General features: G+C 54.2%; 1 protein-coding gene and 1 pseudogene across 1 annotated transcript; both read left to right on the top strand.

Moving 5' to 3' along the window:
* Nucleotides 1-1337: 1337 nt before the first annotated feature.
* LOC128626066 (translation initiation factor IF-2-like) lies at nucleotides 1338-3995 on the top strand. The gene is made up of 2 exons (XM_053656534.1): nucleotides 1338-1688; nucleotides 3291-3995. The coding sequence occupies exons 1-2, from the start codon at nucleotides 1338-1340 to the stop codon at nucleotides 3993-3995; spliced, it is 1056 nt and encodes a 351-aa protein (XP_053512509.1).
* Nucleotides 3996-11777: 7782 nt separating this feature from the next.
* Nucleotides 11778-14182, top strand: LOC128626065 (high mobility group protein B1-like; annotated as a pseudogene).
* The last annotated feature ends 505 nt before the right edge of the window (nucleotides 14183-14687 follow it).

The raw sequence follows: 14687 nt of genomic DNA, 5'->3' as shown, positions 1-14687 counted from the left end.
ATGTCTGCCGGCCCAGGGTGTGGGGCTGTGTGATGCGTAGGTCTGGGGGGAAGGACCGCCTCTCAGCATTGCCCCAGCTGCACCCCCAGTCCCTCCCTCCTGCTGGGCTCCAGTTGAGCCCAGTGCCTGGGTCTTTTGGGGCTGCTCCCTAATAGCTGGAGACCAGGCTCCCTCTTGGGCCAGGGCAGGCAGGAGAGAGGAACCTGGCCAGGAGGGCAGGGCCCAAGCCCCTGGGGCTCCACACCTGCAGAAAAGGCCCAGGGCTGGGCGGCCCCTCGCTCACGCATCTGCCCTCGCCCACCAGCTCAGACAGCGGTCAGGGAGAGACTTCCTGGACCTTCCCGCACATTCCCACTCCCACTGGCACATTCCCACTCCCACTAGCACCGAGCATCACCCGTGCAGCACACGCATCCTCACACCCAGGCACCGCACCCTCTCACAGCCTCCCAGGCACCAAGCAGCCACAGCCTCCTGAGGCCGGTCTGTGTCGGGCCCTGAACCCAGACAGGAGCCTCCCCAGCCTTGCTTTCACATTCATCCTCAGTGGCTCACCCTTTTAGCTCCAAAGGCTCAGCTCTGGAGCAAGGGGCCCAGACTCTTCCCAGCTAAGGACCAGGGTATTTGGGCAGGTCCCCTTCACGGGCACAGCCCAGTCCTCCCCCAGGGGTTGAGGACTATTCACCCACCTGCCCATGCGCCTGCTGGTCCTGGGCATCGGGAGGAGGGCCCAGGGTGCAGGGCCCTGCCCGCCCGCCTCCTTCATGGGTGCAACCCTGCACTGTTCCTGCTTCTGTCCACCTCCTTGCCCCTCTCCCTCTTTCCAGATCTGGGCATGTTCTGGTGGGGCTTCCTGCACGTCTGGGTGCCTTTCTATATGTACATCTGTGGCAGAATGTTCCCCCTTTCTCCTCCTACCTTCTTCCTGTTCCCTTCTTCCCTGGGTTTCTCTGGGCAGTCCAAGATGTAGGCCCTGGTCCCTCCTGTCCACTGGCCTCCCCATCCCAGGGCCTAGACTTCTGCTCCCAGGGCCTCACAAAGTAAATAAGCCAAGTGCAACCGAGGAGATAAAAGGGGCCGAAGGGGCCGGGGCCAGCTGGGGCTGGGAAAAGCCCGTAAAGATAAGGCTTACAGCCCCGCTGGTCCTCCGGCCACCGGCAGCAGGGAGCAGGGCTCACCCCGCATGGCCGGCAACGGGACCCCCCCTCCGCCCACGGGCGGGCTCGGAGCCTCGACTGGGAAGCCCAGGAGCCCCCGGGCGAGCGGACTGTGGGGTGCAGGTCCTTGGGCGCCCTGGCCCCAGACGCCGCATTTGTCTGTACCTGGTGCCAGTCGGGATGGCCGCCCAATGTCGGCTGGTCCAAGGTGCGGCCAGCAAGCGCGGGGCCAGGAGGAGGGGCCGCCTGGCTGCGATGCCGCCTTGGCCACTAGGTCCTCTGCGGGACACTTGTCACACCCAGAGCTGGGCGGCGGCGCCCTGCAGCTCGCCGCCCGAGTCCACTGAGGCCAACCCACCGCCCAGGCTGGGGACCCGGGCCTCGCCGCACTCCCCTTCCCCTCCTCGGGCTTCCCCCTTCCTCTCCTCCCGCTCGGGGAGCCGAGTCCCGACAGCCCGGGAGCCCCGGCTGATTTCCTCCTCCTCCCGCCCGGCGGGCGCAGAGAGGCCGCCCCTGCGGCCGCTCCGCACAGTGAGTCCCGCTCGGGGACCCCGTGCGGGCGCGGCCGGCGGGCTCCCCGCAGCCTCGTTTCCAAGGCGAGCATTTTTCTTTTCACTCTGGGTTACTGGCGATGCTGATCTCGCTCTGGGGACATTGTTGTATTTTCATTATCCCTGTTATCAGACTAGTAGTCTGCTCAGTCCAATAACATAAAGAATATTTATCCTATCACATAAATTATTGGTACTTTTTAGTTTTAATACTACATGGTTAAAGTAAGGGTCTGATTTACGAAGTCATCATTATTAAACATGGGCCTTGCTTTCCGGTCGGGGCTCCATCATTCTAGGGCCTAGGGTTTCACTAGGTCACGTTAGTCGAGGGCATTTTAATTTTTACTCTGTACCCCTAAAACGTTTCCTCTGTTTGTCCTTAGTCACAGCTTCAAAACCTTATTTGCCATAACTTGTATTGTTATTCTCAACACTCACGTTAATGTTCTCCACATCCTTATAACATTTAACATTTCTTGCTACTGTGTCATTATTTGTTTGGTTAGGCTCGTTCCTAGTTCTCCACGTATTCTTCATCACATCGTCCAGTGCCTTCTTACTTTGTCATAATTGGTAACAGGACAGATCTTAACTCGCTCGCTGTTTTTCATCCCATCATTACTCGTTACTTTGTCATAATTTGTAATATTGCTGCGGTTCTGGATGTTCTGATGATTTTCCATCTCACTGGTACAATACTTCTTATTACCCCACCATTATTTATAATGTTGTTTGGGCTACTAATGCCTTGGCCATAAATTGTCTACTCACTCCAGCAATTTTATTTGCCGTCTTTATTTGTATTACTGTTGCCCTTTAGATTTGGGTTAATATTTATTTAATAATTCATGATACTATCAATAATAAATTGTATGGTAGTACTTTGTCAACTTTACTAATATTAGCATTTCCCTTAATAGCATGTCTTAATTCACATTTTTCCTATATTTTTATCATTCGTTACACTGTTACTATTTCTTATGGTTAAATTGCTATTGATTTTAATACAGTGGTTCTTATCACATTGTTCCTATATTTAAAGTTACTTTGTCTATGATCCTTTTAAATTTGCGGTTACAATTTTCGCTTGGTTATGAAAGTGACTGTTACTTTATTGTTGTTTTACAGTTTGAGCGCTCTATCACTTATCCCGCTTCGACCTGTTTCTCGGGTCATTGCTTGCTCACATTCGATCATTCTCGATCATCGATCATCGCCACACACGGGGGGCCTCGCTTTAATTTTGACGAGGCTGTTCCATCAAAGGCTCTGGAGTCCGGGGCTCCCCGCACGCGCATTTCTGCGTCGGGTTTTGCCGCCAGAGGCCGAGCCCTCGCTCCTGGCCCGTCTCATTCCGCCACCGCGGCTGCACCTCGTTCTCCGGGGCCGCTTCTGACCTCTCGGTTCCTGGGCTCCCAGACCCGGCGGGTCCGGCCCCTCGGAGCGGGGGGCCCGCGCCCCGGCCGCGGGGAGTCGCGCCGCGGCGGCAGCCAGAGCCCGGGCACCGCCCGCCGCCCGCGGTCGCCGCGTTCGTCCCCAAGTCCGTCCCCGCCTGTCACTCGCTCCCGTTCCCGCTCAGCCTCCCCGCCCCCCGCCCCGCTCGGGGGGCAACGCCGGGCTCCGGGCGGCCCGGGCCCCGCCAGGCCCCGCACTCACCCTAACGGCGCTGCCGCATGCGGGGCGCCCGCGGCCCGCGTCCGCTGCAGGCTCGGGTCCGAGGGGCGCGGGCAGCCGGGCGCCGGGTCGGGCCGCTGGGTCGGGATCCCGCTGCCGCCGCGCCCTCGGGGCCGGTCACATCCCGGCTCTGCAGCGGCCCCTGGTCCCGGAGGCGGCTCTTTGGGGCCGCGGCTCCCTCCTCCCCGCCCCCGCCCCGCGGGGACGCCCCCCCTCTGACGTCGACGCCGCCGATCGGCCCGCCCGCCGCCCCCCGCCGAGGGTCTCCAGGGTCCCCGGGCCCCGCGGCCCCGCCGGCCGCGCCCGGCTGGGAGCCCGCGCGGTGCGGCTCGCGGGGCGGGAAGAGCCGGCCAGAGGCCCGGCCGCGCCGCGCGGCTCCCACCCGAGGCTCGACAGCCAGGACGGCGGGACCGGGGCGCGGATCCGGCCCGCACGCACCCGCGACCCAGCGGCGCACGCGGCGCACGGGGCGCCCGGGGCGCACGCGGTTTCCTGGCCGGGCGCTCGCCGTCCGACCCGCGCGCCGTCGGCCGACCACGCCCGGCACATTCTCACACCTCCGCGCTCCGGTTCCGAGCACCGCGGCGACGCCAGCGGCGGCCCGGGATGAGGCCGCGCCTCTGCCCGCCGGCCCCTGCCCGTCCGGGGCCCCGGGAACAGCGGCCCGGAGTCGGCCCGGAGGTCACGGGGCAGCGCAGGCCCTGCGCGCCGACCGGGAGGAGGCCTGGGGCTGCGCAGGCGGCAGGGAGGTGCTTCGCCGGCCTCTGAATCTGAGCCGAGGCCCAGGCTCCGAGGTGCCGAGCTTGGCAGAGCCTCTTGGGGAAACTGCGGCGAGGACCAGGGGTCTGGCGGCAGCTCCCCGCGGTCCCGGAGAGCGGAAGAGGAAGCCCAGTGCCTGCTCCAGCCTGGGCAGCCCCGCTGGGAGCCAGCCGGCCTCTGGGCCTCAGAAAGCGAGGCCCCCTCAGCTGCCCGGACCTCCCCGCGCAGCCTCTGACTCCACTTACCTCTATTTCTGTCTGTCTGTACCTCCCCACAGGACCCTCTAGCTCCAAGGCAGACACACCCACGTGGACCGCAGCTCAGGCCCACGCCTCACTGCCTGACACATGCCCAGAATGCTGGGGCAAGGATAGGCCTGCCCACTTATCCCAAAGGCCCCAGAGGCCTGCGTCCAAAGGAGTCCCGGGTTATCCCCTTGATCCGCAGCCCTGGCCACATCCCCCCTCTCCTGGTGTCCCAGCCTTTCCAGTCGGCCTATGCTCCTTTCCAGACTCTGACCTCAAGATCAGATGGAAGGGAACAGGAGGGGGAAATTCCTTCCCTAGATAGATCTGTCCCTTTTCTAACTCGAGGAAATGGAAAGCCAGCATCAGTGCCTCCCCACCCCCTGGCACTCAAAGGAGGAAGCAAAACACCAACTCGGACAAGCCAAATGCTGCTGCCAGGCCTGTAACCCGGCTCCACAGTGGGCCCACTGCTCGCGAATCCCCTTCTCCCCGCAGCACCAGGCCCTGCCACCCCATCTTCCCTTCCTGACTTGTCTCCTGGAGCCCCAAACCTGGAAGAGGAAGTAAGGTCTAAGAGGGGTAGAGAAGCTTAATCCCCCCTGCATCCTGCCGCCTCCTGAAGCGGAGAAAGGGAAGGCCCTGGTGTTTCAGGAGACGCCTAGGGAGTCATGTTTCCTGTGTTACTGAGAACTGGATGACACGCCTCAGCGTCTGCTCCCAGGCCCCCTCCCATGTCCTCGCCGAGGGCCTGCAGGGAAAATGCCTGTAAATAAACAGCACACAGACAAACCAACCGACTCCTGCATCGGAGTGGAGAACAGGGAAGGCAATCCATCTCCAGGTGCCACAGGAAGATGAGAGTTAGGCCAGATGCAGCAAAGAATTGTGTTGACCATCATTGGAGGAAGTTCTCCATGAGACCATCCAGTGTAGCTCTTCCAAGAAACTAGAGTAGATACTTTCTACAGGTGCAAGGCTTTTAGGAGCCTTGCAGCTCACAGTCATGGACCTTGGACCCATAGTCCAACTCAGTACCAACTTGTCCACGGTGACAGCGAAAGGAGACGTGGAAGGGACAGGCAAGGTCTGGGGGATGAAAAGGAAAGCGCAACCCAGCCAGAGAGCGAGTAGGAGAGAAAGGGAAGTTATGGACACACATTCTCCATGACTAGACCGGAGTCCTTTATTTTATTGATTCTAAGACACACATTTTCCACATTTTGATGTCTCTGAAATTGGGATACATCTTAAAATCAATGGTGTGTCATAGTTTAGTGGTTTTTTTCTTCTCAGTGGTACATAAAATAACAGAGTAGTTGCCGTGGCCAGTGTGATTCAGTGGACTAAGTGCTGGCCTGCGAACCCAAGGGTCGCCAGTTTGAGTCCCAGTCAGGGCACAGGCTGGGTCCCTGGTGGGGGGTGTGCAAGAGGCAACCACACATTGATGTTTCTCTTAAAAAAATATTTAATAGAGTAGCTGACAATTGATGAAGTACAGTATTTGCTGATAAATGGCCTGTGGAGAAAAGAAAAAAAATCACTTATTTTCCAAAACTAATTTGAGGAGTCCAAGGTACAAAAACTCTTCTCAACTAGATGCTTGGTTACAGTAGTTGGCCGTAACCAAGCATCCATCACACCAACTTGGGTTGGATTAGGCGAAAGCCCTCAGGTTTGCTGTCAGACTGACCTTGGCTTTGAAACCTGGTTCTGACTCTTGGCTCACCAGTTAGCAGCTCTGTGACCTTGGGCAAGTCCCTTAACACATCCATAAAATAAGGGTGATCATAAAGACCTACTAGCTTATTGTGAGGTTTAGCTAAGTTAATAAATGCAAATGTCTGGTGTGTAGTACACAGTTAATGAAGGTTAGTTCCCATGTATTTTTGTTTGTTTGTTTGTTTGTTTGTTTTATCTCATCTCTGTCCCAAAAAGGCTTAGGTGGTTTATAACCACAATAAGCTAATAAAAATACAGGTAGAAATTTTGTCTTAAAATAGGACCAAGCAAGAAGGAGAAAGTATATGTTATCGCTAAGTGTTGAGGAAGTTACTGAAGGCAAAAATCTGGCTTATCAACAACAGGGCAAACGGCAGCTCTCTGTTTCAGAAATATGAAGTGTTTCATTGGTGAAGGGTTGGGGAGCAAACTTTGTCCTGATCCTAAATATTAAAGTAGTTTTTCATGTAAATGCTTATTCCTGCAACTATACAATATACTACCATTCTCAAAGTGGCTTCGCAGCTACTATGTCATTCGATGCTGTATTAATTGTACTTTATCTCCCTCTTATGGATTCATTTACGGGAAGAAATATTTATTAAGTGCTTACTCTGTGCCAGACACATAAACAAGAGGAAAGGCCAACTAACCATTCCTTTAGTTAGTCAGTTCATTGGCTAACTAGTTATTAATTGCAAATTCACTAAGGAATTACCTGCAAACTTACTGACTAATCGCCTAAATAATGAATCCCAAAGGGAGCAGGGCCTACCGGATAAAGCGGAGAATCCCAGTCAGTGCAGAAAGATGGCTCGCCCAAGGCCTAGGGTAGTTTTGGTTGAAGAAAACTAATGTGCTTGAGCTGGCCCCATTAGTGCGGTGAAAAGTCACTACACTTTTGTTTCAACCTAGGTTTTTGGAGCATTTGATAAATGCCAACGTCAAGCCCCAACTCCAAACCTAGTGAGTCAGAATCTCTGAGAACAGGGCCAAGTTGAGAACTCGGGCTCTACGCTGAGCACGGGAATCCCATCCCGGGCTCGCCTGGCCTCCGGCATGGCTAGGAATGGCGCTGTTGGCCAATGGGGCCTGGGAGGACGACTGGAGGGGAAGAAGGTTGGGGAATTTTTGCTTTCTTGATGGAGGGGAAGACATAGACTTCTCTTCTCCTGTGGATGAGATCCTTGGAGTTCCCACCCTCCAGAGACCTGTAGGCAAGAAGGATGAAGGTCCGTATGTTGGGGATATCAGAGCAAAAGAGCCTGGGTGTTCCTGAAATGTGAGGGAGGAGCCCTATTTCTCTGCATAGTTGTTAACCTGGGTCTGTTACTCACAGGCAAGTACACTCCTGAGACATAAGGTCCCAGCTCGCCGTGCAGTGAGTCTTGGTGTGCCCCATAATGAAACACACCTACCTGTGTGTCCGCGTGCATCCCCGTGCACGGGCACACGCCTTCCCATTCAATTCCAGGAGACAAAATCCCTCCGCGCTCCGCTCGGAGCTCAGTGTTCTGTGTGTGCTGTGCTCTAAGGCAGGGATCTTTACTAAGCACCACCCGGAAGGAAAAGATGGATGAGGCAGCAGAAAATGTACCTGTCCCCTGCGGCTTTATTGTTACCCTGTAGCCCCAAATCTCTGTTCTAGGATCCCCCAGCCCATATCCCATTGGGGTTATCAAGCACAGGACAACTGGGGCGGAGGCAGGAGTTGAGCTCATTCTGGAAATGTGGAGGATTGAGCGAGGGGGATGGGCACTAGGGGGCAGCTGCTGCTGCAGGTGCTTCCCCTCACACCACAGATGCGGATCTGTTCACCTGACCTCTCACCCTGGCCTTCCAGGCCTTCTCCCACAGAGAGGATCAGGGAACTCACACTTGGAAGGAACTGGGGGTGGGGCTGGCCTGATCCCTGACCTGGGGGAAGTAGACCGGTCTGAGCCCCCTCAGGACTGAGGGCCAGGCAGTGACTGGATCCCTCCCGCAGCTTTCATCCGAGGCCCTACGGACATCAGGCATGATCAAGGCTGGGGGTTCCATAGTCAGGGCTAGCAATCTAGACCTTCTGTTCTAGATTCTTTGACGATCAGACTTTCTTCCCCATTATACATGTTCTTACACCGCAAATTCCTCCCAGTTCCTTTGGTAAAGTTCTCTGAGATACACACTTATTTTAATATCTGACTGAGGATGGTAGAGCTGAGTTAGTTTTTTAAAAAATTGTAAGTCAAAGGAATTACTTAATTACCCAAACCCCATTTCTTTTCTCCCCTCCATTCTTCCTTAGCATGAGTGATTTAAAAAAACTGGCTTTTAATTTGGGTCCTCAAGGATTTTTTTGAATGAGGGACTAAAGCAAATTAGAATTCATGAATAAGAGAGTATCACAAAGCCCTTGGAGTTTGAACCTAAAGAAACTTGAATTCAGGTCCCCTGCTGGCTGTTTACAGGGGGACCTAAAGCATGATCGGCTTTAAGCTTCTGTTTCCTCATCTATCAATTGAACTTAATAATAACAACAACAGCCACCCCATAGGGTAGTAGAAAAGATAAAGCTCTGTCATAGATAAAAGTGATTTGAGGGCTCACAATAACAGTTAATATTTATTGAGCACCTTTGACGTGTTTGGCCAGATTCTAAGAAGTAGACACACACTGTCATTCCAACCTTACCATCCTATCAGATGGGACAGTACTACCATAATCCCCATTTCACAGATGAAGAAAGGGGGTGATTTGTTCAAGGTCCTCCAACCAGAGAGTGAAATTGGGATTTGAACCCATTGGACCTATAAGACTCTGGAGCCCGACATCTTAACTATCCATATTGTTCATTTTCTAAAAAATAAAACACCCACCCAAAGACCAAAGACTTAGTCATCTCGTAGACTCCCCAAAAGAGAGACATAGTACCTCACATCCTCCTTTTCCCTAGAACATCACGCTCTGTCTCCCAGTGACTTCCGCCAAGTTGGCCACTGGGATGTCAGCAGGGTCCTTGGGAATGGGTGGCTCATTCACCAGGACGCGTGGATGGCAGTATGGAGAGCACCACAGCCGACTCTACCACAAGCTTTCCATGTGTGGAGATGGTGCCGATGGCCCTTTCCAGCTGGTCACACTGCCCTAACCGGCTACAAGGGGATAAGGATAAATGTGCTTTCCCTTTGGAATAAAATCCCCTATTGTTCTTTACCTTCAAGATCCATAGGCTGCCTCTATCTATTCAATGTTTGGGAAGTGCTTCCTAACATCTAGCTTCAACCCCTCTTGCTGCAGCTGGTCCTTCCTCTGTCTCTAAGAAATCAGAGACATGCTGGGGCTCTGTTAACTGCTCAGACCTCCAGTAAGAGTTTCCATTCCCTCACTCAGCCCCCGAAGCTGGGTGGATGGAGCTGGCCAAGGAGCCCTGAGTGCAGGAGCTGTGCCAACGCTGGCACTGAAGGGGCACAGCCCCTAGTCTGTGCGGCCTTGGAAGGCAGGGCCCGAGGCTGTGGCTCCTTCAGGATTCAACCGTCCCTGGAAGGGGAAGACAGGAAGGAGTCCCTAGGCCGGACCCTCACATCCCTGCATTTTCTGAAGTTTCTCCTTTGAACACGGTCCTTTATTTATTGGGCTTCATTTAACCTCAGCCATGTCCTCCTGGGATCATTTATTTGGAAACTGCCACTCAGTCTGCTCTGGCATTAACCTCATAATCCTACCGATTTCCTCCAAGCTAGTTGGGGGTTTTCTGGGCAGGTAGGGTCTGATTCCCAGTTCTGGTCATTACTGAGGAAGAGGCCCTGGATTGGAAAGGGCCCACATGCAGGACCATCTGGGGGTTCCTTGCTCCCACCTTGGACCTTCCCAGCCTGGGAGAAATGTATTAGCGATGTGGCCTTGGTTACTTAAGTGTGAGGTGAAGCAGCAGACTGTCTACCACCTCCACGGGGAGCTTCCTGAGTGGCTACTCAGGCCATCTTTCAGTTCAAAGGGCCCGGGCTTCACCAATCGCAGCTTGGCTTGGCCTGGAACCCCGCCCCCACGCCATCTTGATTCCAGAGCAGTATGGGGCCCAATCACTGAGTGGAAAGTGGGGGAGGGTGGGGCGGGTCTGCAGTTCGTGCCCACGTGGCCGCCTGGCCTGGGCCTTCCCGCCACCTGCGGCCAGAGCCTGGCCCCTGACAGGCTGCAGCTGCAGCTCCCAGACACCACTTCAGCCAGTCGCCAGGGGATTAGTGTCCGTCTGTCGGTTGGGACAGCCTCAGTGGGGGTTGTCCCAGCCCAGGCGAAGGCCTCCCCTTTGCCCTTCCGCAGGACCACTCCCCTAGAGTCCAGGTTGGGCAGCAGACATTGTGTTGAGGTGGGGGGGGTCCCAACAACCTGGGGTGCTGATCTATCCCGCAGCTGAGATGTGGGGTGCTAGGAGGCCCCTCCCCACCAAGCCTGAGCCACATGTGCTGGGAAGTTCATTTCCCCTTGTTTTGCAGAACGGGCTCAGGGATTGACCCTAGAGGTGACCCCAGTGTCAGGAGGCATTAATGATCTCCATACGGGCAATAAACAGGCAGACCGGCTGGCTTGGTGTGGAGGTGCCCTGGAATGGGGCCGCCTTATTAGCCTCACATTCGCTCGTGGGTAGAGAGGCTTAATTAGCAAGGGCTCCCTCGTCTGCCTCCCCTCCCCCAAACATCCTCGTGCTCCATGGGAACATGGAGACACTGGAGTCCTCTGGCTGGTTCCCCTGCTCCTCACGGGTCTCCTTAAGAGGCAGCCTTTTCGGGCATCAGCGAGGCCATTTGTCCACCTCTAACAGGACTTCTTACTTGGTCCTGACCAAGTCTGTCTTTTTAAAGGTCTCAGGGGCCAAGTCCGTGCATTCTGAGTCGGCTCACGTTTTTGTCTACAAGAAGCCAGAAACCAGAAGGCCTTCCTCGTCTTTAATTAACGTAAATCCCTTCTAACTATTTGAGCCCCATTTTCCCCAAAAGCAAAGGGAATATATAGGTGGTCATCAGTTGCGGGGTGGGGGTGGGGGGTTGCAAACAGCCTTTAGCAACTGCCTGGACTATTAAAAGCACGATCTGATTTATCACATATCTCTCTCCAAGTCCATTTCCATCAGGCCAGTTACTTGTTCCAGGCACCGGCTTCAGTTTCCTTATCTGCATAATTCATTTCAGATTCCCCCCACACCACGTGCTGAGCACAGTGCTGAGCCCTCGGGCGGTGAAGCTGGGGAGCACGCAGGCCCTGCTTTAGGGGAGCTCCCAGTGGAGCGGGGGAGACAGACTGGTAAACAAATGCAGTAACAGAGTGTGCTCTAAGTCCACATGGAATGCAATCAGAGCACCCAGGAAGGCCTAACCAACTCATGCTGCCTCGCTGAGCTGCTGCCAGGCAGTGGCAGAGGATGTCTGAGTCCGTCTCTGACAGACGAATGTGTGTGCGATTCTGAGAGACAGAGGATGTGCAGAGGGCACGGAAGACACGTTTGAGGAGCGGTGGGGCTGCAGTGGTGGAAAACGAAGCTCGGTGGAAAAGTGAAGTCTGGGAAGGGCCTTGTAAACCACGCTGATAACTGTGTTGACACAGCCCTTGCAGCAACTGAGCTCCGCAGAGAAAGCCCCAGGGCAAGGGAGAGCCAGACAGGCGCTGGGCAACTCCCGCCTTGCTGACGAGAAATGACTAAACACGGGCAAAGCAGGTTCTCAGAGGCCGAGAGGCATGATATCATCATCGTGCAAATGTCCTCTGTGCAAATTTGCCAGCAAGGGCACAAGAAGCAGCGCCCAGAGGCTTCAGTCAGCATCTCAGATTTTCTGAGAAGTGCTCAGAGAGGTGGGAAGACCGTGTCTGCTAAAGAGAAAGGGAAATGTGAAGACATGGCAAAGGTGGGCAAGGCCCGTCATGAAAACCTATACGCCTCCTGAAGGGGAGACGAAAAGGAAGTTCAAGCGTCCCAATGAGCCCAGGAGGCCCCTTTGGGCTTCCTGGTTGGATCTGAGTACCACACGGAAATCCCAGGAGAACATCTGGGCCTGTCCATTGGTGATGCTGCAGAGAGACTGGGAGAGAGGTGGAGTCACATGGCTGCAGGTGACAAGCAGCCAGATGAAAAGAAGGCTGCCAGGCTGAAGGAGAAGCACGGAAAGAGATTACTGCAAGCCGGTGGAGGGCAAGCCTAATTCCAAGGGATGGGGAGGGGGTGGCGAGAGAAGGAGTTGTCAAGGCTGAAAAAAGCAAGAAAAGATGAGGAAGAAGATGAGGAGGATGAGTAAGTTGGCTCTAACAGTTTTTGTTGTTCTTGTCTATAAAACATGTAATTGCCCTGCACACAACTCACTCTTTTTAAAGAAAAAAAAAAAATCAACGGTAGCCCTGGCCAGGCTGCTTGGTTGGTTGGAGCGTCGTCCCAAAGGGTTTAGAGTTTGATCCCTCCTTGGGATGCAGGGGAGGCAACCAACTGACGTCTCTCTCTCTCTTTCTCTCTCACACACACACATCAATAAACATCCTTGGGTGAGGTTTACAATTTTGTAAGTGTTTTAAAAGCATTCAACGTCTTTTTCAGTATAGTTGACACTACTGAGTACGTCCTTAGCTAGCCCTGTTCTGGTGGTATTTCCAGTAGGTTTTCAGCCCTGCCTGGTGCAGAACAGGGCTGAACATTGGCGTGGGTACCTGAGGCAGGTTCTTGCTGGTCTCAGCGCGGATTAGTTCCCTGCGGGGATGGTGGTTTTCTCATCTTCAGCTGAGAAGTCTCTGATGAAGCTTATATGGAATAACTTGTTCCGAACACTGCTCTGTAACTGAAGATAAAATGGTTGCAGCTGTTTTATTGACATTCTGAAGGTTTCTAAGTAAATACGGTTTTTTTAAATGAGTACTGCTGTCCTTTCCATAGGTCTGAATGTTTTTTCCCTTGAAGGAAAGTTTGTCTTTTGCTTTTGCTCATTTGGGATCACATGGATTATTACAGTGTTTATTTTTTCATATAGCCAGCTGATAAAAGCCTGACATCTACACACTCTGCCTATGATGAGGGTCATAAAAGTTAAATTGAGCCCTGCCTCCCCCCAAAAAAAACCTTATCTGGGGGCAATGGGAAGCCTTAAAGAGTTATTATTGGGGAACGGGGCTGGACTGATCTGATCTGTGTTCTAGAAGATGACTGGGTGAAGGAAAGATTTTGGGGTGAAGTTTGGCAATAAGGAGGCCAGTGAGGAAGGCAGGGAAATTAGTGGAACAATATTTAGGAGAAGCAGAGCAGGAAAGAGGCAGGGGTTAAGGACGTCTGAAGCAGGAATATGGCAGACATTTGCAATTTTGCACCACGGAGGCCCACTCCCCCTTTTCAGGTTCAAGACCCCGGTTTACTGTGAGTGGAGAGAATCCTCCCCACTGGGTAGACTTTGGTGACACTGTCAGGGAAGGGGCTCTGCCTGTCCTCAGCCAAGACCACGTCAGATGCTCTCCCAGAACTCTAATCTTGAGCATAATGGCAGAAAGCAGGAATGGATGGGAGTTGAATCATCCTCTTTGGGCCTGTGCTTCCTCGCCCATGCAGTTCATTTAATAGTCAACAAGCAGTGCACGGTAGATACACTCTTCTGCTATGTTCTTCCTTCCTTCAGCCATTCACCTGCACCGACTGCTCCACACCCCAGGGCTGCTCCAGCCTCTGCCACTTCCAAGCCTGGATCTTCAGTCTCTCCTTCAAGCTGATGAGTTGTTCTGTCCTTCCTGTAAATGCCCTCTGCACCCGAGCCAGCCATGTGCATTTCAACAGCTCCAACAACAGAATTCTATCAGGCCGTGATGACATTAAGTGAGACAAGAGCCAGTGGGTGTGGGCAGAGATTAGTTTTAGCCACGATGGGACTGGAGCTGGAAATTCGGGGGCTGAAGCGTTGGAAGTGGGTGGTGGGAGCCCATAACAGTAGCAGATGAGGACACGGAGGGAGGGTTCCTAGCAAGAGAGGAGGAAGAGACCAAGAATAGCATCTTGGAGGGTGTGAAAAAGAATAAAGGAAACAGCAAAGCAACCCAAGGAAAATCGGTTAAATCGTTGGCCAAGCAAGCATAGAGCCCTGGCAGAAAAGGAACTTTTTCGAAGCAAAGGCGAGGTCAGCAGTGTAAAATTCTGGCAAGACTGTCAAGAGGAGAAAGTAATGATTAGGGGAGCGAGGCAATTCAATGCCACTGAGGATGTTTGGAAGAGCAGATTGAGTGCTGGGAGAAAAGAGATGACCTACATCGCAGACAGTGGGGAGACCCAGTGGGCTGGCTACAGCAGACTGGGAGGGGCTGGCAGCTGAGAAAGGCTCCTGGGAAGAGCGGAGGTGCCTGCCTCCCGTGCCATCCTTCTCTCTCACGGACACTGGCTAACACTGGTCAGGTAGTCACAACTCATTGCTGGGGCCCTTGCCTGCCCGGAGGGCCCTCCCCGGGGAGCTCTGTCTCAGACTCACTTAGGCGCCCGGAGGCCCAGCTGAGACGCTGAAGATGACCGCGCCACTGTACTGGGTCTGTGCGGCGGGCTCCCCCTGACAGTCCCCCCTTCCACCCCACCGTCACTCACATCCAAACTC

The sequence above is a fragment of the Artibeus jamaicensis genome, unplaced genomic scaffold (genome assembly GCF_021234435.1).
Source record: "Artibeus jamaicensis isolate MK-2021 breed Jamaican fruit bat unplaced genomic scaffold, CSHL_Jam_final contig_1998, whole genome shotgun sequence".
Lineage (NCBI taxonomy): Eukaryota > Metazoa > Chordata > Mammalia > Chiroptera > Phyllostomidae > Artibeus > Artibeus jamaicensis.
Note: the sequence above shows the minus strand (reverse complement) of the source record. Positions and strands in the feature narration are given on the sequence as shown.

Bases quoted from the DNA above. Each gene is read 5' to 3' on its own strand.
- LOC128626066 (XM_053656534.1), top strand. From the start codon at position 1,338: ATGGCCGCCCAATGTCGGCTGGTCCAAGGTGCGGCCAGCAAGCGCGGG. The intron at 1,689-3,290 runs GTGAGTCCCGCT...GTTCCCGCTCAG, and splicing joins CCCTGCGGCCGCTCCGCACA to CCTCCCCGCCCCCCGCCCCG.